Genomic DNA, 24,513 nt, shown 5'->3' with positions numbered 1-24,513 from the left:
CTTCATAATTTCCTGTGTCTAAACTTTGGGTCTGAACTTTTTTGAGTGTGTTTAAACAAGAGAGAATGTGATATTGAAGCACGATTATCATACGCGAGTCTTGTTCGTAGTTTGAGAAAACACAGCGGTAACTGTGGAGCTACAAGCTGGATTGGTAAGTTTAGCTTCAAAGCCCTGGTAGATGGTTCTCGCAACAAGACCAAAGTTATTTGTATCTACTGTCGCTGTGATTGGAATTGTCACAGATTATGTTGCCTGCCAGAGAGAAGCGAAAAGTTACCGGAGCACTGCCAGTATCATTGTCATTTACGCAGTGTTACCTTGGCATACGAGTGTCCCAACTAACGAGTGTTTTTTTTTTTTTTTTTAGGTGTCAGCCATCTCTCGGCTGATTTTTTGCTTTGAACTGCGAGCTAAAATTTGGGTTATGCAGCCGCTCTAATGGCAGGCATAGCTGAGAACAGCTATTTGGGGGCTTGTGTCCATGGCTCGCGAGAATGGATGTAAATAGCATTAGCAGCGCACTAGCTAGTCACTCGGAAAGATTTTCAACACATCAGTAAAACATACGTACATTATAGCGATTTAATTTATCTAATTTATTGTGTATTGTGGGGTTGCGCGGTTGCCACGTGGTTAGCGTGTTAGCCACGCTGGCGACCGTGTACCCTGCCTCTCGCCTGAAGGCAGCTGGGATAGGGTCCAACATACCCCCGCAACCCTAATTAGGATAGGATAAGCGGCATAAAAAATGGATTGATGGATGTATTGTGTAAAACTATGACAGGAACAAAATCAAATTAAAAGCATGAAATGAATACACAGCCACCATCCACCAGTATGAGCCTGCAGTTTGTTTTTCAGAAAGTGCATCATACAGATATACACATTACTCAATTTGGTCATCAAATCTTACCTTTATGCATTCCCACATAGTATGGTGTCTTCAAGGGCCGTCAAAAAAAGTGGGACAAAACGCTGCTCGCATAAAACATGTAAAAACTGTGGGATTTCTAACTGTATATTATTTTTTAATAAAATAAAGGCTCATATTTCCAAAATTGATATCCCTTTACATAAAATTTTACGTAGTTGTGTATTGAATCATTTACCACAAAGAGAATTACATCCCTACTTAATATAGCTAAAAACCTTTTTTTTTATCTGCGATTAAGTGTGATTAATTATTAGTTAACTATGGATAAAATGCATTTAATCGTGATTAAATATTTTAATTGACAGCCCTAAATATTATAGCATTTAACAGTGCAATTGCATTCTAATGTATACAGTATTCCCTCGTTTATCATCTGGGATAGGTTCCCAAAATAGCCCGCAATAAGTGAAATCCGCGAAGTAGCCAACTTAATTTTTACGTTTTAAGGCTGTAAAACCACTCACCATACACTTTACACACTTTTCTCAGACAGGTATTAACATTATGTCACATTTCTCTCTTGTTTAAAACTCTAAGTTCAGACCTTCGTTTGAATTGTAATGATTGATCCGCTAGTTTGGACACAATAAATTATGAAGTGACTCACATATTTCACTCCTCTGACCGTGCCTCTTCGTCCTGGAGCCATTTCGCTGTACTGTAGCATTTTTGTATCCTTGTTAAAACATACTGCTCCTGTCGTAGTATTTTCCTCCTTTCTTCTTCCTTCCGTAATGGCGCCCTACAGCCTCAACTTCTTCTTCCTCTGCCTCTTGGGTGCGACTGCATGCCTTTGACAGTGCAGAACGTTTCGTGAACATTGTGGGTGTTGTCGGGGATAAAACTTGCAAACATACAGCACTTCCGAGTCACACTGATAGCGGGCGAACATTTATGTAAATTTGGCAAGCCGAACGCATTCTGTACTGCACAGGAAGGCACGGAGGAGATTGATTGACAATGGTTTACAGTCCATTAGCCAATCAGGACGCAGAACACAATGTGTGGGTTCTCCCTTAGCCAATCAGGACGCAGACACAACACGTGGGTTCCCCTTTAGCCAATCAGGATGCAGAACACAATACACGTTCATATGCTGTAAAAAAAAAAAAAAAAAAAAGCACAAAAAAAATTCTGCGAAACAGCGAGTCCGCAAAATGTGAACCGCGAGGGAACACTATATATTTGTTTATGGAACTTTTCTACTCCTGAGCAACTATACACAAAAGGGTGAAAATATGTCAAAAAATGCACCCGTACTGTCTTTCCCGTGCTATTATTTTTCTGACAAATACACCGCAAGGTGGCACTGTTATTAAATCCCATGAGTGGAATAGACTTGAGATTTCTCACACAGCTCAGTGCGGTCTCCAAAACACTTACTGTAATGTTGAGGTGTTCACACCACCACCATGAAATTTGGTACGCCTCTGTAGGGGACTGACAAGCACATGTTTGTAAGATTGGTTGAAAAGCATGGCCGCCATAAAGCAAAATGTCTTTGTAGGGGCATGGGTGGGACGTAGCTGCTAATTGTCCATAAGTCCTTTGAGGATATCTGTATTACATGTATGCGAGCATGTCTTCCAAAGCATTTTGACCATAACTCATAAGGGGCGCCACAAATGTAATTTGCATTCCTAACTTTTGTGCTAAGCTAAAGCTAATGATGCTATACCCTCATATGTCATCACCATCATGTCATTTTATTTACACTTTCCTTCTTCCTGTCATTGCTGCAGGAGTGTTTAGAGCGTCACACACGACCAGACGTGAGCTCACGAGGCAGTTGAACGAGTTTGTTGACAGATACGACGGTTGTTTTTGTCTGCTCCATATCCCGCAAAGCGGAATGATAACAAGCCAAACGTTTGTGGATCGTGCAGATCGTGCAAACATCTGGGCTCGTGTGAGGGACGCTAGTTGTCGGCCTGATAAGGAAGAAGAAGTCTTCATGTCTGAGAAAAGCAGTGCTCTTTTGATGATAAAACACTTGCTCCACTGAGATGGGCGGACTTGATTTGAACACTGCTTTGTCACCTTTGACCTTTTCTGTTGGCAAACTACACTGACAAGAAGATTCAGGAGCAGGCAGTGTGTGTGGGGGCGGGTGCGGCTCCGAGGTAGAGCTGTACATCTGATAAAAATAAAAAAAAGAAATAGAGTATTCATATGCACTGGCTGGAACAGGACACATTTTCCATGGAGGCACGCTATAGCTCTGCTCACCATGCTGGCAAGATATGATAGCTTCATGCCACTGCAGGTTAGTCACCGCTAAGACCTCCAGCAGGCATGAGGAGCAAGTTAGTCACAAAAACAACTGCAGTATGTTATCTTTTCAGGTTTTACAGTATCTGCTGCTCCTTTTAAAAGCAGGTGCACAATTTCTTTAGATACTACATTTCAACATGATAACATTAAAAAGGAAAGGGTTACATCTGTAGTAGAAATGTATACTGCTTTATTTGACTAGAAACTGTATTTTTTTTTTTTCCTGTTTTTGTAAAGTCAGGCATTTTTATAATGCATAAGCTTTTTTCAAGTAACCACCTTAAGTAAAAAGAGGCAAAGTGCACCTCTTATGTTTGAATAATATTGTATTGCCGTATGATTTTAGGCTTGATAAACAGTTATGAATTATTTAGGTGAGAGACTATATTAAATACAATTAAATTAAAAATTTAAAGTGCTGTCTAATGTGTGCTGTTTAATACAATTTTAGTTTACATTAAAATATGATTGTATTTTTTAAAATTAAATATACCCTTCAAAGTAGTATAATCTTGCAAAAAAAAGGGAATTATATTATATATCTATATTTATATATTTCTTTTCTGTGTGTGCGTATTTTAGTACAGCACATATGTTAATCTTTTATCTGTTAAGAAATGATACTTTGTTTATTATTATTAATCCAATCCAGAAAATGTAGAAAATATTAACTAACTATAAAAGCCTATTAATTGTATGATAAATGTAAACTAGTACTGTCTTCATCAAATACAGTTTTAAAATGAAAAGAAAGTAGCGTTATATCGTATTGTATTTTTTAATATACCCATCAAAAGAAACATTTGATGAAATATAATATAATATAATATGATATAGTGTAAATATTGTTCAGGTATGCTTTTGCTTTTTTTATGCATGCATACAGCACACAGTTATGAAATAATACTCTTAATGTGAATTTATTATATGAAAATATAAAGTATTGAAACAAATATTTAATCGGTAGCAGTTTATAGACATGATGCATTAAATGTAAAAGTATATTCAAGAATCTTAAACAAGGATGGGTCACCCACATTATCCCTTACCTGTGTCCTAAAAACATTTTAGGGATTTACACCTGCACCTTTTTTCTTCCTGCAGTCTTTTGGGAACCACACAAAGAGATTATTACGAGGGGGCGTGTCTTGAGGTGACACTGAAATATGAATTATGATCCTCCCTCAGGAAACGGGTCTTAAACTCCTCTGAGATGAAAAGGAGTGTGCAGTGTGGAGTGAGGCACGAGACATGCGCTGGAAAAGTGAGGTCAAAGTTCAATGCTGCGTCGTGGACGTAGGCCGCAGCGATGAGGTGAGTCCATGCGTGCATGCAGCTGGTTCTGGTGGCCACGCTATGTATTACTGGGCCTTAGTTGTTTTTGCCAATTAGCACAGAAAACGCTCTCTGGTCTGTCATTAAGCAGTCTGGACAGCTCAGTATTTGCACAATAATCTGACTCCTTCCCTCATTAAAACTCAAGCAGTTAATGAGACCTCTTCACCTTTTTCTTTTTTTACTTTTAATTGCTGTTATTAAATAAATCATTGCCATTTGGCAGGAGAAGCGTGGATGATTGACAAGTAAAACGGACTTGCAGCGCGTGCAGATCTGAAGAGTATAAATGCGCTTAAAAAGAACAAGTGTCGGCTCAAGTGTCGTCTGTTTGCCTAAGTAACGACGTAGCGACCGACGTCTCTCTTAAAATGCAATTTAACGGGCCTGACGTTGTCATGGTGAAAGGTGAGCGGGCAGGATGATATTTATAGGATGGATGGAGCAGCAACGAGATAGAGACAGATGTCTTCGTCATGTGTGAGGACTGCAAAGACCATATTATGGACAGAGGTGACTCCCTGGTATGAAGGATGCAGGATTAGTGTGCATACTCCCATTTTTGACCTCTATGGAGTAAAACAAAGTGCTTAAAAGTGCTTCATGTGACTTTTTTTTTTTTTGGTGATTTGATTTTTGCCTCACAGGGTCCACAGGTGGACGTGGTGGATGAAGACACATCCACCCTGCAGACGATGTCCTCCGCACCTCTTTTAAGCAGAAGTGTGTGTGCCAGCTGCAGTGAAGAAATAGTGGATAAATATTTATTAAAGGTACCTTTTTTTTGTTTCATCTTTTAGATGTTTGTGGTTTGCAGGCAGCTGTAGTCATGTCGCAAAGGCCTCACAGAAGAAATAAACAGTCTTCACGTGTGCTTATCGGTGTGTTTATTGCTGTGCCTTGCAGGTGAGCGACCTGTGCTGGCATGTACGCTGTCTGTGCTGCAGCGTGTGCCAGGCTGCACTTGGCAGCCACACCAGCTGCTACATCAAGGACAAGGAGGTCTTCTGTAAGATGGACTACTTCAGGTATGTGCATATATATTTCATTCTTTGTAGTAATTGTTAGCATTACTACTAGAAAATGACAACGCAGTCATAAAATAGTCCAAGTCATGTCGGTGTAAAATATTCATATAAAAGGCTGTATATTTAAAGATAAAATACACAAAAAAAGATTTGGATTAAGGTATGATTATTATTATTATTAGCTATATAGATAGCATGAGATCCTTAAGTACCATTTAATGCAAAGGGAAAACTGGGAACAAAGCATTTTTGTACATACATTGTAGCTAAAGACTGGTGCAATAAAAAAAGTAACCAACTTTGATTTATTTAAAATATTAATATATATTTAATATATAAACAAATACATTGATTAAAACAGATGATATACATATTTTTCCTCAATTAATAAAACAAGAAGTTTCAAAAAATGTTTTATTTATTTAATATAATATATATGTTTTTTTTTATTTATAGAAAACAAATAATTAGAAAAGGTTATCATATAGATTTTCCCCAACTGATAAAACGAGACATTTCGTGACTCTTGCAATCAACCTTTTACTTCTTTAAAATATCAACCTCATTATTTTTTTTTATGTTTGAAAAAATAAATGGATTGAAATTTTAATGGATTTTTACTAAAATCCATAGTATATTTAATGGATACTATATAATTTATACTATATATTTTTCCCGATTGTATTTTTATATTTGTGTGAACAAATAAATGGATTCAAATAGATTTTATTGTAGATATTTTTCCCAATTGTACTTTTGTATTTGTATGAACAAATAAGTGGATTAAATATAGATATTTTACCCAGCTGATGGAAGAACAACAGCTATACTGCATTGTTAAATGCACATGCATCTACAGAAGTAAAGAATACTGTAGTTGAAGAACATTGATGTTAAATAAATGTAAGTATTTTTTTTATTGAATTAATGATATAGCAATAAAATGAGAATTTTAAAGCCCAACAATAGACATTAATGAGTGAATTAAAACAATGTTAAACTAATAGGACCAAACAGTAATGAAGAGTTATGATATTATTACATATTTTTTGTTAGAATAATGTTGGATTATCAGTTCAAATTGTGCTGTGTTATTATTGATAGTTATTATTTTTAGCATTCAAGCTTCAAACAGTCCTCAGCCATCAGGCTTCTCTCCTGACCTTTGACCCGCAGAAGGTTTGGCACGTGGTGCGCCTGCTGCGCCCGCCACATCCACTCCACGGACTGGGTGCGCCGCGCCAAGGGCAACGTGTACCACCTGGCCTGCTTCGCCTGCTTCTCCTGCAAGAGGCAGCTCTCCACCGGCGAGGAGTTCGCCCTGGTTGAGGACAAGGTGCTCTGCAGGGTCCACTACGACTGCATGCTGGACAACCTCAAGAGGTCCGGGGACAAAGGTAGACCTGGACGCTGTAGTATAGGACTTTTTTTTTTTCATAGTAGCTGGGGATTTTTGGACATCTTCAAAGTTGGATACTTTCCGTTGGAGGTAATGAACATTTTGTTTTGTCATTAGCACACATGCTAACATATTAGACTACATTGTCAGATTAAAAAAACCCAAACTATTACTGTTAAATGATACAAACATGCTAACATGTTTAGAAATAAGCTTTTCCTGTATTTCTATATTTTTATTCCTTCAATTCCCATGGATGGTGTATAACCTTTTCAGCAGTTTTGCAGTTTGAGTCAATCAAATAATAATAATAATAATTATTATTATTATTATGACGCCACAAAAATACCTTATCTTAATAAATCATCAATGTTTATGACAAAATGTTTCATTTGCTAATTGTGAACATTAAGCACTAAGTCAAATTTTATATTATTTGACTTTATTTTGATAATAATGATGATAATAATAATGCAAAAGCTGTGTTGTAATGCCAGAAAATAGCTTACCTTAATAAACCTTAGATGTTTAGGACAAAATGTTTCATTTGCAAATTGTGAATCATTTCCTTTCATTTTATTTTATCAATATTTTGCACTTTTGCAAAGTTATATTTTGTAATAATAATAAAATCAATTTGAAATATCATTCATAATAGTTATTATTCTTCAAATTATTATTTTGCATTATTAATATAGCATAGCTTTGTTATACAAACAGAAAAATACCATAAATGTTTAGCACAAAATCTCATTTGTTAATTGCAGCATTTTATTGTATTTTTTTTGTTTTTTTTGCTTGACAACCCTCATCAAAAACTATCCACACACACACACAAAGTACCCTAAGGATAATTATTTGCCGTATCACTCATGTCAGTTTGTATTATCATTATTATCCTTGTTTATTCATATTTATATATTGTATTGTCATTATAAAATATATAATATTGCAGGTAGCAGTGTGAATATGGAGGGTGCCGTGCCCACTGAACAAGAAATTAACCAGCCCAAACCCTCCAAGAGAGCACGGACCAGCTTCACTGCTGACCAGCTGCAGGTAAACCACCACTTTACAATACAATACAATACAATACAATACAAACAATAACATGAACTCATTAAATGAACTGTACAACCAGTGTTGTTTTGTATGCATGAAAGGAAAGCCTAAGGTGTTCCATTGTGTATGCTACAAAGCTGATGTTTTTTTTTTCCTTATTATTTTTTGTATTATTTACAGGGTATTTTGTCTGTATTTTCAGTATGAAAGATGCTTTTGAAAACAAATCTTTTGGTTTATTTGATACATGTAATTGATTCCATGTACATGTACATAATTATTTCAAGCCCTCAGGAGCGTTATCAAGTGTATGGTGTTGACACTGAGGCCAGAATGGATCAGGTTTACTTTTTCTTCTCCACTTTTGTTGGCATTTGTGTGTGCAGGTGATGCAGGCTCAGTTTGCACAGGACAACAACCCAGACGCACAAACGCTGCAGAAACTGGCCGAGCAGACGGGCCTCAGTCGAAGGGTCATACAGGTCAGTGACAATAATAAACCGTGGATGCCAGGGTGGATGCCAGGTAAAGCAGAGGTACCTTCATACAGGTGTGGTTCCAGAACTGCCGAGCCCGTCACAAGAAGCACGTGAGCCCCAACCACACGTCCAGCAGCCCGATGACCTCGCTACAGCCCAGACGCCTACAGGCACAGCCAACCCCGACCCCCGAGGAGCTGCAGTACACAGCCTACGTGGGCCCGGAAGGTTCCATGCTGTCTGCGCTGCACTCCTTCATAGACAGTGAGAACCAGGCTTTTTATGAACTCCTATACGACTGACTGGGAATCTTTCTTTTTGACTTTAGAACTAATTTATGTCACATGTAAATAGCCAAAATGGGTTTCCATATATAGATAAAAGTATTGGGACACCTGGCCATTAGGTAAGCCTCATATAGACACGCACAGTACCAAACTTCTGATTGAAACCCTGATGCCTTTCAACAAACCGCCCCTGTAGCTTGAGACCTAACGTGCTAGCGTCACCAATAGCACCTCCCATGACAGCTAGCAAGCGACGGATTCCATCGGCAAGGGTGTGAAAAGTCTGCGACAAATGTTGATCAAAAAACCTTGAATGTCCCTTGAAACAAATATAGAGGTGTGGGGCGGCCATTTTGACAAAGTGTGCATTATGCTGCAGTGAGACGATGCTCACTTGTCACAGCTCAGTAAGACACAGTAGATAAATACACCATTCCTCCCAGTGTGCGTTGTTGCTGTTTCTACAAGATTGCAGTCTATTTATGGTGGTCCAACTTTATTTGTTGCAGGCCGCCAAAAATACATGAGTGTATGGGAAACACATTATTATATGTTCAGATTTTTTTCCACTTTAAGAGTCCATTGTTAACAATTATTTTCGCCTTTTCCTTCCGTGTAAAAGCTTAAAAAAAAAAATCACACTCAAAAGTCCTAATAACAAAAAATATCAGCTTCCCAAAAACTGCTGTAAATACATTTGTGTGTATTTTTTTTCCACTTTAGACAAGTCAATCATTTAAAACTACTTCTGCCTGAATTATACACATAAAGTATTGTATTATTTTAACCGTTTAAAGGCCAGTATGCCTACATGATGCCACTGTTTTTAATCGGAAAAAAATCTAAACCCTTAACTCATTCAATCCCAGCCATTTTTCAAAAGACAAACCCTTCAGTACCGGCCATTTTAGATGATTTTGACTGATTTTTCAAGGCACACAGACTATTGTGATCTATGGCTATACAAACATGGAACCCCCCAAAAGAAACATTAGACTCCCGTCTTTTATCAGAAAAAAAAGTTTGTTTCCACCTTTTTCCGCTCTTTTGTAATCAGCAATAGAACAAGTAAGTTTCAGGAAAATATCAGTTCTTGACTGGAAAAGAGAGAAAAGCAGCTTTTTGTGAAAAGATACATTTCAAGCACAACTTTCACTTTGACACAAATAGTTTTTGCTTTTGTGACAGCTCCAATATCCAAACAACTATACCAACATAAACAACACAAAAGGTTTTGTTTTTTTTACATCAAAATAACAATTTATTTACAAATATAACACCATGAATTATTTACAATTTTCACATTTGGAACGAAACAATGTGTGTGTGTGTGTGTGTGTGTGTGTGTGTGTGTGTGTGTGCATGTGCATTCGTTAAAATTTCCCTACAATGCAAGGGCTTCCTCTCCCTGTCATGTGTTTCTCCTTCCACTCACGATGCACTTCTGCCACATAGTGGCCGTTTTTATGGCATTAAAATTGCTCTCAAGCCTAATCCTTTGATGGGGAGTTGCATCAGCACCTCCTTTAGTTAAATGTAAAAGATGTATAAATGTGTTGTTGGGATCGGGCGTTCGGGTTTATAACAACGTATAACTACATCTTTGGTATTGAATGAGTTAAAATACACACGTACACCTTTTTTTGGACTTGCACCGTTATCCAAAATGAGTAGAGACACACACTTGCAGTAGCAAGGCACCCAGAAAAAAATGTGAGAAATTTGCCTGCATGCTTTGAATTGGGGGAAAGTAGCGCCATCTAGTGGACAAAATTTTAAAAATACAACTAGAAACAGTAATCCAACAAGCTATTGAAAGGATTGCGTTAGTAGTTTATGTTAAGATAACTGTAGGCTCAATTGTGCCATTTTCAATGAGGCATTTTTTGTCGCGACGAAAAAAATGTGTCACTTTTTGTGTAGCTTTGCGGTTTTACACAGATATGACCATTCTAAATTGTTTAAAGAATTATTATCCTCTGGCAAATTCTATCTATATTCATTCAACGCAACAAAAAATGTCTTAAATAAAAAAGGAAATATAAAAAAACAAAATGTCCCTATAGGCTTACTCGGTGTGTCCCAGTACTTTTGTCCATGTAGTGTTTATTTTTACTGTGAACACACGCATGACGCCGCTCTACATTCTAAATGCACATCATGTATTCATCCATTCCATCGGAGAAGACAATCAGACATTATTAATTGAACAATGTAACTGCTGTAATGATGCTAGTGTGTGTGTGTGTGTGTGTGTCCTGCAGTCCATCCCCCTTCATCTATGTTTCAACCACTGATGCCAGCCCAGTACGCCATGACCTCGCTGCCCGTGTCTCACGCCTGAACTACACACAAACACACAGTATTAAAAGTGTAATAGGCATGTTTGGTTTCTTTTTTTTAAAGTACTGTATATGGAGGCGGGGAGGCTTCACTGCACCTCACCGGCACACTCTAAAAAAAAATCTGCATTTAAAAAGGTTGTGCTGGAAGCTGTTTGTAATGTTTAGCCCAACTCATGTTCCTGAGAATGCGAGAAACACCTCATCACAACTATAAAACCAGTTTTACTGCAATAAAATATATGCACGCTACATACAGTATTTAGTGAAGCCTCCCTGCTTTATATTACATCGCTGACATGGAAACATGCTTATGGATTGTTTAAAGTATGTGAATGTTTACATATTTGTTTTAATTTATTGTGTGCACGTGGAGTCTTCTTTTATTACAAAATAAATTTGGCTAGCAAAACACGCAAGGTTTGTGCTGCGGGTCCATAAGTACATGCACATGACGAGACTATAAAGCTCACAATAAGGTACAACACATGGTACATGACGCCCACACAAAAAAAAACTAACTTAAAATAAAAACTGTAAAGTGGTTGTGCGTGAAGCTGATGATGTTTTAGCACATTCTGCCTACTTGTGTCTACTTGTTCTGCTGTGGTTGACCAAAAGAATCCTCTTGCTACACGCGGGGGCAGACAAGGGAGCACTAAAAGATATTGTGTAATCTCTTGCCTAAACCAATTTGCTCTACAACAGTCAAGGGTGGATACAATAACTTAACAATATGATGTATAATAGAATTCACTGTAACCGACATCTTTTCAAAGTGGCAAAAATGCATTTAAATAGTGATGTTCTCTCCTCATGCTTTGCCAAAAACTCATGAAAGTGCTCAATTAATAATAACAACCCTCAATGTGAGACAACCAACACTGGCACGTGCAAGAATAACTGGGAACTACGAGAGCATAGAAAAAGGTGATAGCCACTCATTTCAGGAGTGGAAATAAGTCTTAAATATTATACAGGTTATATCAGAGGAGCACTTTATCAGCTGCTAAAAAGCCTTTCTTAATTCTCAGAGTCTGCTCGCCCCACCTTCATTTTTTACAGCACAGTGTTCCCTCGCTACATCGCGATTTACCTTTCGCGGACTCGCTCTTTTGCAGAATTTTTAAAAGTGCAATCTTGCATGTTTTTTTTTTAACAGCGTATGAACGCGAATTGTGTTCTGCGTCCTTGTGGCGTATTAGAGTGATCTATCCATGTCTGTTATTGTATGTACGACTGCTACCACTAGAGGGCGTTGTATACACATGTGAGTGTTGAAGACGTGTCCAGTTCCTCTCAGTATGTATAGCGCCACAACAGTCCTGATTGGCTAAGGGAGAAACATTGTTTTCTGCGTTCTGATTGGCTGTAGACCATTGTCAATCAATTTCCTTCGTGCACAACTGCCTATTTCCTTTTGTATGATCGCTGGCTATCATACATGCTCAATGAAGACAGAAGTTATGTGGCTGTGGGGCTTCTGGAATACTGTAATGAATCTTCGGTTCATGGAGGACGAGGAGGAGGAATATGTTTTAACAAGGATACGAAACCGCTGCAGCCTAACGGCGCCAGGACCCCTTAGAATCACAATGGCATCACCCATCTACTTGCTAACATAAACACAAACTACTTACTGTATTATAAAATATGAGAGCATTTTGGCACTGGTTAGATATATACAGTACGATATACAGTACGTCACAAATATATAACGTATATAGCATTGCTAAAACCATTAACTACTAAATGTAATTGTAAATCTATTATGTGGACATACGTAGCTAAGCTAAGCTTCACACAGATTTCCCCAAATCGCGGGTCAGGACACCTTAGCTCGCCAGCTAATTAAATGCTGTAAGTTGTTTTATTGACTATTGATCGTTATGTTTTGTTTTTTTAATGACAAATGACCACAAAACAGCACTAAAAGGCAATGACACACCATTTCAGTGGAAATCTTCTTTGTAAGTAAGTATAATAAAATGTTGCCAGTCATATACACAGAACACGAGACCCCTGATGCAGTGGCGGAACCAGAAATGTTTCATTGAGGTGGCCAAGGTGAGAGCATTACTCACATAGGGGTGAGTAATGCGTTGATACCTGAAATGTCCACATGGCCAGTGGGGTGGCCAGAGAGTGGCCAGCTCCGCCACTGCCCTGATGTACAGTATGTCTATTTTGGGGTTTTAAGCTGAAAAGGTTTGGGCACACCCTGGCTTTTAACAAGTGTTTTAAATATATTTTTCCCAAGCGGCTGCACCTTTCCCAATGACAAAAGTCCATTCATTAGCGCTGCTATTTTCTGACCTCCTTTGTTTTCTTGTTGAGGATACGTTGCAGCGTTTTGTTCATGAAGAAAGGCCGCTGAGGAGAGCCGTCGTTCACCTCCAAATCCCACACTAAGGGGGAAGCAGTGTGTTTAAATAAAAAACAAATAAAAAGAAGAAAGAAATTGTGAACTGACCGATTTAAGCCATTCAGATTTATTTTTAAAAAAAGGGACTCACATTGTCATTGGATTTCATTGATAAAAAAGTCATCTATGCAAAAGAAGACGGAGTAACCTTGAGACAGATGTGTCGATTATACTCGGTATTAAAACAGCACTACATCTCAGCCATCCAATCATAAAAAAATGTACCAAAAATGGCTTTGACATCCTTTTATAGAAACTGTATCGCAAAAGGTTTCCAGTGTTAGCTCTAAAACCACAAAACAAAACAATTTCATCTTTTTTTTGTTTTTATAACACAACTAGGCACATAAACCAGCGACTACCGCCGAAAAAAACCTCATCCTCCATCAGTGTGTCCCTCCCCTTGAAGTCTTGACCTCCCACAAAGCCTGGTTTACAGTACATCTATTATGAGCGTGATGTGCAGTGATGTAAATAAATACATACCTTCTTTTTTGGCGGGGATCTCTTAGTATTATAAATATGGTGGAAGAAAGAAACATAGAATTCAAAGTCATCATGCTGGACCAGTGGATAAAGTGTTCAAATAGCAGCTTTTTATATTGTTGAAAATTTTACTTTTCAAAGGTTTTTTCTAAAACAAACAAACAAAAAAATAACGTGACCTGCAACCTGTGCAATTCAACTGAAGAATAAATCTGTAAAAAAAAACAAAACTGTACAATAAGATGTTGCATCAGTGTGTACAGTCGTTCCTCAAAATATCATGGTTTTTCAAAAATGAATGAATTTATAAATGATCGCCGTTTTTTACTATTAATTATTAGTCAAAAAATATTGAAAGGCGAAGATATATGGAGTATTCTGGCCACCAGGTGTCAGTAATGTTCCATTAGTGAGACATGACATTAGATTATCTTCACACTGCATGCAGTCAGCCGTGACATGTCCAACATGATAGTGAAAATCGGTTTTCCTCCCATTCAGTGTGAAAGTGGTAAGTTTTTGGCTTCTTTGTCCTTTTTCCCCACTCTGTTTTAAACCCTTTCTTAAGCTTGGAATAAAGTGAATAAATTGGAGACTACCTAGTTAGCTCACTAGCTTGCTAATGTTTAAAGTCATGGCTGTCTCTTGTGTCCCTGCAGTGATCTCGTAACCTGCGCATCACAGTTGAGCAATGTGATGTACACAAAGACTAAAAGAAGTGTATAGGGATGTTATTTCATGTCTACAGAGCTCTAAACATGGTAAAGATTGGTTTTAGAAGGTTTTCTATGCTCTTAACTACCAAAATATGCCATTTATTAATACTGAATCCTAATTTACAGAAATTCAGGTCAGGTCTGGAACCAATTACCCATCCATCTTCTACCGCTTATCCGAGATCGGTTCGTGGGGGCAGCAGCCTAAGCAGGGAGGCCCACTTCGTCCAGCTCCTCCTGGCAGATCCCGAGGCGTTCCCAGGCCAGTTGGGAGACATAGTCTCTCCAATGTGTCCTGGGTCTTCCCTGAGGCCTTCTACCGGTCTAACTTGCCCTGAACACCTCCCCAGGGAGGCGTCCAAGAGGCATCCTGACCAGATGCTCAAGCCACCTCATCTGGCTCCTCTCAGTGCGGAGGAGTAGTGGTTCTACTCCGAGTCTCTCCCGGATGACAGCGCTTCTCACCTTATCTCTAAGGGAGAGCCCAGCCACCCTACGTAGAAAACTCGTACCCGTGATCTTGTCCTTTCGGTCACTACCCAAAGCTCCTAACCTCTGGAACCAATTAACGGTGATAAATGAGGGATGACTGTACACCCAAAATTTGGACTCCTTTTTGGAATGTTTTGCGTCCTCTTTTTTCGTGTGTCTCTTCTATCACTAAGTGTAATGATAACCACAGACCTGGAGACAACGAAATACTCCAAATACATTTGACTAAACATAAATACACATTATACATCCACCACACGAGCGTTATTCATCCCAGCAATACCGATAAACCACCACTAGGTGGCAGTATTGCTCTGCCAACGCCTTCCTGTGTCCTCATCAAAGGTTTGATCAGTTTTAGTTTAATGCTACTTCTTTTCACAAGTGTATGACATTTACGAATCTTTATGAAACACTGAAGTTGCTAAAAAGTTCTATGATGTTTTTCCTGGGAACAAATGAACTGACAGCATATTCCATACGAGGTTTTGTCTCCAAAGTGTGCGCAGTAGTTTTGCTTTATTGTAGTTTTTGAGCCCAATTCACTTTATACTATTTCCAATTGGAATTGTTTTCGTTTCACTTTAGAGCGATGCAACTCCATCGTTTTTCTCTTTTTTCCCCTCCATGATATAAAAACCTGCTATTTTATTTTTCCCCCTCTATCCACTCTAAGTCACATGGTTCTTTGTAGAAATGAAAGTGCATATAAAAGTTCATTTTCCAGGAAAAGTGCCACCATTTTTCAGTATGGCCTTACACCACATGGGGCATCATGTGTACGTTGCATTTCTGCATTTTGTCCGTTGAGGCCAGCCTGTGATTTGACACGTATCCTCTCGGTAAGGCAGAGAATGCAGAGAAGGTGGGGAGGAAAAAGCATCTGGAAAAAGAAGGTCTTTCCACATCCAGGCTGTGATGCATCCACACTCACTCACTCACAGCAGATATGAAGAATAGTCAATGCCAGAGAGTCGGCAGTTGTTGTTTTTTTAGTTGAACAGCCACTGGTTGCTCACAAAGAAGACTTGGAAATGGAATCCGCTTTGTGCAAGATCTTGCGCAGGCCGGGAGACATGTAGTAGGGCCTGGAGGGGGAACCGTCGTTCCTCTCCAGGTCTTCACCTGAGGACCAGGATCCACCACCGACGGGAAAGCAGACAAGCGGGGAAGCAATGCAGAGGCTTCAGTAAGGCAGTAAGAAACATGCAACGAGTGCAAGAGTTGTAACGCAGACGAGAAAGGACAGAACACGCTTGGTCAGGCGACGTGGTGTCATGCAAAAGAGAAAGTCTACTCACAAAAGCACAGGAACAAGGTGTCCACGCACATGGAGTAGACGTTAAAAAAACCATGTGCAATCATGTACGATCCAAATATCACCGTCTGGAAGAAACCAACAGGCCAAAATCACCAATACTTAAAACATCTACAGCACATCAAATCGCAGTGATTTCTAGCTTTTTTTTTGTGTACGTGTCTTACAAAAATGTGTTTTTTGGCCCTCAAATATTGCATTTGTCCAATAATAACACAGCATGTGTGTATGTGACTCCATTTGAGAAATACTCAAAAAAATGAGTACGCTTCAAATATTATATATAATATACTGTATATATAAAATATATATATATATAAAATATATATAATATAGAGTATGTGGGTCTACCCATGACTTCCAGTCGATTGTTTCCTCTTGAGTGATAGTGCTCATGTGCTGTGTATTTATTTTACATTTTTGTTCCATCCATCCATCCATCCATTTTCTATACGGCTTCATCCTCATTAGGGTCACGGGGGTATGCTGGAGCCTATCCCAGCTGACTTCAGGCGACAGGCAGGGTACACCCTGGACTGGTCGCCAGCCAATGGCAGGGCACATATAGACAAACAAGCATTCACACTCACATTCATACCTATGGACAATTTAGAGTCTCCAATTAACCTAACATGCATGTTTTTGGAATGTGGGAGGAAACCGGAGGACCCGGAGAAAACCCCCACACACACGGGGAGAACATGCAAACTCCACACAATCGAACCCAGGTCTTCCCGATCTCCAGGCTGTTCCTGTATTGGCCAACGTGCTAACCACTAGACCACTGTGCGGCCATTTTTTTTTTGTTCCATTTTTAAAATATATATTTATATTATTACGTGTACATTGTATTTTAATTATTTTTATCTTTAAGTTTTTATGCAAAAAAAAATGCTGTAAATTCTTTACGTCTTGAGTGGCAGCGTTTTTTGTTTTTGTATTTTTTTGTGCTTTTTTTTGCATTTGAATAAAATGTATTATGTGTACACTGTACAGTATATTTATTGTTGAAAAAGAAATACTTTTAGTGTTTTTATGCAAACACAAAAACAAAAATGCCGTTACAATTTTTTAAAAACTTTTTTTAATGTTAATGTATTTTAATGTAACTTTTTAAAAACTTTATTACATATTTATATTCACTGGTTGTTTTTATTTTTGGGTTTTAATTCAAAACTCCCCAGCAAAAATGCTGTGAACTGTTTAATTCAGAGTGACAGTGACAGAGTGACAGTGTTCATGTGTTTTTTGTTGCCTTTTTAGTATTTATATTACATTTTTACTCATTTTATTTTTGTGTTTTTACACAAACCAAAAAAACATGCTGTGAATTGTTTAACTCTTCACTTCAACAGTCTAGAAGGCAACAAAGCCATCAAAAATGCTGTGAATTGTTTGCAAACTTCAGTGACAGTGTCAATATATTTTAAATATATATACAGTATATATCTATTTTCTATATTTGTATGGATATAGATTTGTAATTATTTTTGTCATATTGTGCTTTTACGATTAAAAACAACAAAAATACTTACCAGCAGGGGGACCCAGTAGTAATTTAGCGACGGTACATCCCCTTGAATGACTGGCAATTTACGAGTGAAGAAGAAAAATGCAAGCAGACCTGGAGGACATTCGTTCAAAAACAAGTGAAGTCTTTTTAAAAGTCTAAATTGAATGATGTTGCAGTCGTCATCGTACACATACATACATTCAGTATATTAAAACAAAATCATATATTAATGTGAATAAAATGGTTGGATGGGAGGAAAACAAAGCCTTCCTGCTGAAGGGGACTCACCAACACTTCCTGAAATGAGTAATTTTCCCAGGAACAATAAGAAGTCTGTGGCCTTGTCAAGGACGGCCACCCTAAAAGCACAAAAACAAGCTTCTGATGCATGTGAGAGGTACACTCTTGTAGTCTTGTATGACCACTCCTGTGAAAGTAGGAAATATCAGCTTCTTAAAGCCAAATAAACACCAAACTCGGCTGACCACCTTGTGTCTTTTTAGCAATCTCCTTCTGAGGCCCAGCAATGCATTTTTGTCCCCTTTAAGGGGTTGTTATCCATACTTCAAATGCAAAAAACTACCAGAATCAAGGTTGTGTTCTGTTGCGCTGTGGATGGGACACCCTGGGCTTCTCAGCGATGTTGCTGATTGGGGTTTGTCCTTCCCAAAATGGCTGACATACAGCCCAGCATGTTTTATGGCTACAAGACAAGTTACAGAACAGTAACAGTATTTTATTTTTAAAGGTAGAAAGTGAGTGTTTTTTAAAGCACGTGTCAGTCAATTAATAGTTTGAAGTGGTTTTGGTAGTAACCATTTTAACAACGCATTTTTCAATTTTCCTCTGCGGTGGACATACTACTATTACTGCTGCTACTACGACTATTTCATATGCAGTGAAATGACAAAGATGGCTAATGTGACAAACGCATAAAGATGCAGAGATGCATGTGTGCAACAAGAGGAAAAGCTGCTTCTTGCATTATGATTCATTATATAACTGACAAAGTGAGGAATTCCATTTACAAAATGCCCAAACCAAGAAAAGCTGAAGTTCAAGCAATGCTTTTCAATGTTTTTTTTTTCATGCCCAATCCTAAATGTATGTGAAAATAAATATAAAAAACATTCCAGCACTGCTATACTTTGTTAATGTTTGTTTTATTAAAAAAAACAAAACAAAACAAACCTGCCTTGTTACTTTCATCCAAACAGTAGAGAAGATGACAAATGAAACATGTCCACTGCAAAGGACATCGGATATAAATAAAGATATTTTTAAATAATATTTAATATGGCGTATTATTAGTAAACAAATGCATATTTAAGCATATTTTAGCAAACATTTTTTATTTTTGTGATGAAATGAATGCATTTTGTCAAGTTTGTTTATGATTTCTATGTGACCAACAAGTGAAAGAATAACAACAATACACAATTTAAGACATTCTTAATTTCAGGGCTATTTTATTAATGGGTCTTTTAAAAATGTCACGTTCAAAATAATTCATACCCTAGGTTTACTGAGTCCAATGTCTTTCTTTAATAGTCAATAGCACAGCCTTTGTTGTTTATGACTGCTTCTAGACCATTCTTGTACGTTGCCACAAGTTTCCTGCTCGTCTCTTGAGGGATTTTGGCCCATTCTTCCTTGGCGAAAGCCTCAAGCTGGCTCAGGTTGGACGGTTTCCTAGCCGTCACTCTGGCCTTCAAGTCTCGCCACAAGTTCTCGATTGGATTCGGGTCAGGACTATGATTTGGCCATTCTAGGACGTTGACATCACTGTTCTTGAACCATTTCTTCACTACCTTGGCGGTCTTTTGGATCATTGTCTTGCTGGTACTTCCCGTTGTTGCCAAGCTGAATAAAATAGCCCTGAAATTAACAATGTCTTAAATTGTGTATTTTTGTTATTCTTTCACTTGTTGGCCACATAGAAATCATAAACAAACTTGACAAAATGCATTCATTTCATCCCAAAAATAAAAAATCTTATATATTCACAAGGGTAAGAATTCTTTTGAGGACAACCGTATAGTTTCCCTAAATTAAGGATTTTCAAGCATAAAAATGGCAAAATGAACAAAAATCAAAATACGCCTTATTCAAATTATGAATGTAGGGCTACTGTTGCAGCCATAACCCACGACAAGCTAAAACTCAACTCCGAACCCCCAACGTCACTTCCTGTCCTCCACCCATTCTGCTCCTCTACTAGCACCGAAAGGTATTTACTGCGACACACACGAAAACGAGTTTTATTTATGTCTTAAATGGCTGACTTTCTCTGATTATATCTACTATATTAGGTAATACCTATGTAAAGGTGACTTATTTCATGTCTAGAGGACTCTAATAATGTTAAAAAACTTATTTAGAAGATCGTAAACAGATTTTCTCTGCCATGACTACGAAAATATCCCATTTATGAAGAAGGAATCCTACTTTGCAGAAATTCATTTATCACTTTTGGATCTGGAACCAATTAAGCGCAATAAACAGGGGTTACTTTATAGTATTTTTTTCCAAGTAATTTGCTGATTATAAAACTGATGATATATTATATAAAACATTATTTAATGCAACTTATTTTTCAGGGTCTCATGGTTTTATTAGAGGTATTCATCGTGGTACCTACAGTACTATTTAGTGGTTTCTTACTAGGTCGGGGGCACACCCTTTTAAAATGTTTAGTGACGTATTAAGGGTAACAGTTAAGTTTATGTCAAACATGCTTAAGACGTGACATTAAGGAACATCACGGTTACACTTGCACAAGTCAACATGTCCGTAATCCCACCCCTACTCCATGTTTCAGCAGCTATGGAATCTGTTCACTTCCTGCATTAACATGGACCAGGTTACCATTTTCTACTGTAATTTAGTAACCAATGATAAATGAATAGGCGTTAATCAAGTAAGGGGTACCAGAAATTATTGTCTTACCGAACAACATTCCTCATCAAGAGGAAGAAAGCATCCTTAGAGGACGTGCAGAAGCTCTTTCCATATATTGCTATCTGTTGAAAAGACATCACCTGTTAACAAGCTTGGGCGCTAATGAATAATAGCTATTAATATCACTACTACTACACGCTCACCATGATGTATGCATTTCTGTTGATGAACTTGATGAAATGTTCCAAGCACCAGAAGCAACCTTTGAGGCAGCACAGCAGGAAGCGAGCGTATGCATTCTGGGAACCTGCAAAAAAAACAAATCAAAGTATAAAGAGTAGCCATCCATCCATCCATCCATCCATCCATCCATCCATCCATCCATCCATCCATCTTCTATGCCGCTTATCCTCACGATGGTTGCGGGTATGCTTGAGCCCATTCCAGCTGACTTGGGGCCAGAGGAAGCCAGCCAATCGCAGGGCACATACAGTATAGACAAACAACCATTCACACTCACATTCATACCTATGGACAATTTAGAGTCACCAATGAACCTAACATGCATGTTTTTGGAATGTGGGAGGAAACTGGAGTATGCGGAGAAAAACCACGCACACACGGGGAGAACATGCAGAGATCTTACCGATCTCCTGACTGTGGCCAACATGCTAACCACTAGGCCACCATGTTTATAAATGATGCTGGTAAATATAGCAGAATGTAAGAATTTATGCATTCAACCCAGCAGATGGCATTTTTTGTTTAGAATACTTGAATTATGTCACATAATTTGTCACAAAAGCTACAAATCATGTCCTTACTCCATGCACATGTTTTACTGAGCAACCTTTGGTCACATAACAAAAATATCCGTGTGAACGGTAAGTGACCCACACCAAAGTGCACACCAAGTATAATCTTTAAACATTTTTGGTAGTACTGAACCACAGGGCTTCCAGAAGTTCCATCTTGCCTTTCAGTTTGTGGTCCAGGTACTCGAGGACAATGCGGATGCTTTGTACCACAGAGAGGATGAGCGCACCAAAGGCCAGTGAGCCTGTGTGATAGCTGCAACACATAGAGAGATTCACACTTCACCTTTACATTACAAAATTATATATTGGGTCTCACTTGGACTTTGAGCATCAACTTACCGTAAGGCCCTGCAAAAAGATGAGAACAGCGGGCAGGGGGGGATGTCTCTGGGCTTCCTCAGCGCCCAGTAATAAGACGCAAAGGCCCCAGCCAGAGTACACTGGCCCAGCGCGATGGTGAAGTTGACCATCCACAGGAAGGCAAACAGATTACACAGGTGGAGGACGAAGATGTAGCGGTGGTACGTGCTCTCGCCGCCGTAGAAGGCGAACAAGCACTGCGACCCTGGGCACACGGTGGTGATGTTGGTTGCACTGAACGTCTTGGTGGGCGGGAATGAGAGAGGAGTCGTCAGTATCATCAAGACTGTGCTAACACAGAATGAATGGGAGTCTAACCTTTGGATTGCATGTGAGGTTGCCATAGATACATTTGTCATGTGCAGACGTCACCTTGTACACGGCGTTACCAGAGGATGCTAACAAGCTGGAGGCAAATTAGTTAAGGCAGACACACTACACACAATATTTTCGGGAAAAGTCCAACCATAGAACCAGGAAATGATTGTAAGAGAGATTGCATGCTCAGTACATTATGAAAAATTACAGCCATCCCTCTCTACACTGTGGTTCGAACATTGCTCCCTCACTCTATCATGGTTTTTCAAACATTAATAAGAGATCACTGTTTCGTGGTTGACAACGGCCTATTATTTGTAAAAAAAAATGTGCATACTTAAGCATATTATGTATTTTTTGCACAAATAAAGCATTTTCAAGCATAAAAATGGTTAAATAAACTAAAGTACAAATACAGTATCAGCCATTAACCCACTGACTGCCAGCCATGTTCAGAGGAGAGAGCTCCATACTGCCAGAGTTTTTGGGCATTTTTGCTGAACTTTCAAGACCCACAGAATATTGAGTTTTAGGACTACATAAACATTGAAACTATCCAAAGAAACTTTAGACTCTTTTTTTTCCATCAGAAAAAAAAGTTATTTTCTAGCCTTTTTGGGTCTTTACTATTATCTATTGGCAGTAGAACATAAGGCAGTAGCAGAGAAGCAAATTCAAGCAGAGTGACGCTGGGTGGGAATGAATCCCTGGTGTTGACCGATCCAGACGGCAGCCACTCGTCAGAAGAATCAGGGTCGGGTTCTGAGTCACCCGACTCTGAACTGCTTCCGGTGTCAGGCCCCGGTGTTGCGCCACATGGCTCAGCAACGCTAAGCACTAGCTTGTTGCTTCGGCTGCCATTGTCAACTGTCACATCTATCTTTCGCGATCGCGTCATTCCTAAAGGCAGATCCACTGCCAGACAAGCTCTGTGACAGTGTTAGATGCCGGCATTTTTTGTCTCCGCTCAATTTCTGCACGTTTCGCCATTTTCATCTCTCAAATCACAATCCGTCTTCTTCATAGACAATCTGTTGCTGCCGGTGGGAGGAAAAGAGAACTGTTGCCCCCTACTGGGACAGAAATACATTGCCTACTTTGCAGAAATTCATAAATTTTGTGGTCTGGAACCAATTAACAGCGATAAATGAGGGATTACCTTATTACCAGAAGGATACATTGCTGTGACTGCGCCATAAGCGATGCAGAGAGACAGCAGGAAGAAGGTGAAGATGGGATAGAGGAGAGTTGTCATGATGTAGCTGATGGCCCTGAAAAAACAAGCAAATACAAGAGGTAGAACATCTTGTCGGATGCAAGGCACGTATGGAAACAACTACTTACTTGCTTCCCTCCTTTAAAAGCGCAATGGCAATCTGGAGCCGCTTCCTCAGGAAAATCAGCATAATCACAATGATGGCCTCGATCACGGACAGCGAGATCACTTTAGCACAAGAGGAGGCATTTTAACTGGAGTTCATTGTTTGCGTACAAGTTGGAAAACAAACAGTTGAGTGGTTGCATACTGAAGACGAGCCACGTCTGGCTGAGCTTCAGGTAAATGCTGAAGTCTGTCTGGAAGCCAATATCTGAGATGGTGACGTTGGCGCCCGGCTTCCCGCTAAGCATACTGTACTCCCAGTAGCAGTGGCCAATACCTGAGAAACACACAATAACAACGCATCTGCTCACTACGGTGATATAGGAATCCGCTTTTAAATACAGTATCTCACAAAACTGAGTACTGCCCTCACATTTCACCAATTATATTAAATCACCTCAAGGGATGATACTATAGAAGTGTAATTTGCCATTTTGGAGGTGTGTTGGGGCACGTTATCATCTTGGAAATCTGCCATGTAGCCCTGTTTCCCAAGGGAGGGGATCAAGCTCGGCTTCAGAATATCGAAGAGTACGTGTTAGAATTCATGTTTCACCCGGCAATTCCCCACAGTGCCGGAAGCACTCATTCAGAAATGAGATTTCTCATTCAGAAAAAAACTTTCTCGCAATAAATAAATTA

General features: G+C 38.8%; 2 protein-coding genes across 3 annotated transcripts in view; one reads left to right on the top strand and one right to left on the bottom strand.

Annotated features, from left to right (window-relative positions):
• Positions 1-4,396: 4,396 nt before the first annotated feature.
• LOC129188496 (LIM/homeobox protein Lhx8) lies at positions 4,397-12,203 on the top strand. Of its 2 annotated transcripts, none has more exons than XM_054789105.1 (8): positions 4,397-4,525; positions 5,194-5,319; positions 5,453-5,574; positions 6,751-6,971; positions 7,929-8,032; positions 8,422-8,517; positions 8,598-8,778; positions 11,066-12,203. In XM_054789105.1, exons 1-8 carry the CDS (start codon positions 4,463-4,465, stop codon positions 11,143-11,145), a joined length of 993 nt encoding a protein of 330 aa, XP_054645080.1. In that variant the 5' UTR covers positions 4,397-4,462; the 3' UTR covers positions 11,146-12,203. The 2 variants fall into 2 exon arrangements, with proteins under 2 accessions (XP_054645080.1, XP_054645079.1); XM_054789104.1 differs by having other exon boundaries at positions 8,586-8,778.
• The window catches only part of slc44a5b (solute carrier family 44 member 5b), a 61,285-nt gene continuing 46,798 nt past the window's right edge, over positions 10,027-24,513 (bottom strand). Inside the window, exons 11-22 of the mRNA XM_054789102.1 lie at positions 24,017-24,148; positions 23,835-23,934; positions 23,669-23,761; positions 22,491-22,578; positions 22,152-22,414; positions 21,971-22,065; positions 21,198-21,301; positions 21,043-21,116; positions 18,382-18,452; positions 18,116-18,204; positions 16,564-16,648; positions 10,027-16,387 (exon numbers count right to left, since the gene is read on the bottom strand). Of these exons, the coding sequence (XP_054645077.1) occupies positions 16,278-16,387; positions 16,564-16,648; positions 18,116-18,204; positions 18,382-18,452; positions 21,043-21,116; positions 21,198-21,301; positions 21,971-22,065; positions 22,152-22,414; positions 22,491-22,578; positions 23,669-23,761; positions 23,835-23,934; positions 24,017-24,148 (1,304 nt within the window). The 3' untranslated portion in view covers positions 10,027-16,277. The remainder of the gene's footprint in view (positions 16,388-16,563; positions 16,649-18,115; positions 18,205-18,381; positions 18,453-21,042; positions 21,117-21,197; positions 21,302-21,970; positions 22,066-22,151; positions 22,415-22,490; positions 22,579-23,668; positions 23,762-23,834; positions 23,935-24,016; positions 24,149-24,513) is intronic.

The sequence above is a fragment of the Dunckerocampus dactyliophorus genome, chromosome 10 (genome assembly GCF_027744805.1).
Source record: "Dunckerocampus dactyliophorus isolate RoL2022-P2 chromosome 10, RoL_Ddac_1.1, whole genome shotgun sequence".
Taxonomy (NCBI): domain Eukaryota; kingdom Metazoa; phylum Chordata; class Actinopteri; order Syngnathiformes; family Syngnathidae; genus Dunckerocampus; species Dunckerocampus dactyliophorus.
The sequence above is the reverse complement of the archived record's forward strand: the minus strand, read 5'-3'. Positions and strand labels throughout refer to the sequence as shown.

What these genes read in the sequence shown, in the direction of transcription:
- LOC129188496 (XM_054789104.1), top strand. Translation starts at nt 4,463, where the DNA reads ATGCGCTGGAAAAGTGAGGTCAAAGTTCAATGCTGCGTCGTGGACGTA. An exon ending in TGTAAGATGGACTACTTCAG is followed by an intron (nt 5,575 to 6,750) that starts GTATGTGCATAT and finishes TTTGACCCGCAG; the next exon opens with AAGGTTTGGCACGTGGTGCG. An exon ending in GCTGCACTCCTTCATAGACA is followed by an intron (nt 8,779 to 11,065) that starts GTGAGAACCAGG and finishes TGTGTCCTGCAG; the next exon opens with TCCATCCCCCTTCATCTATG.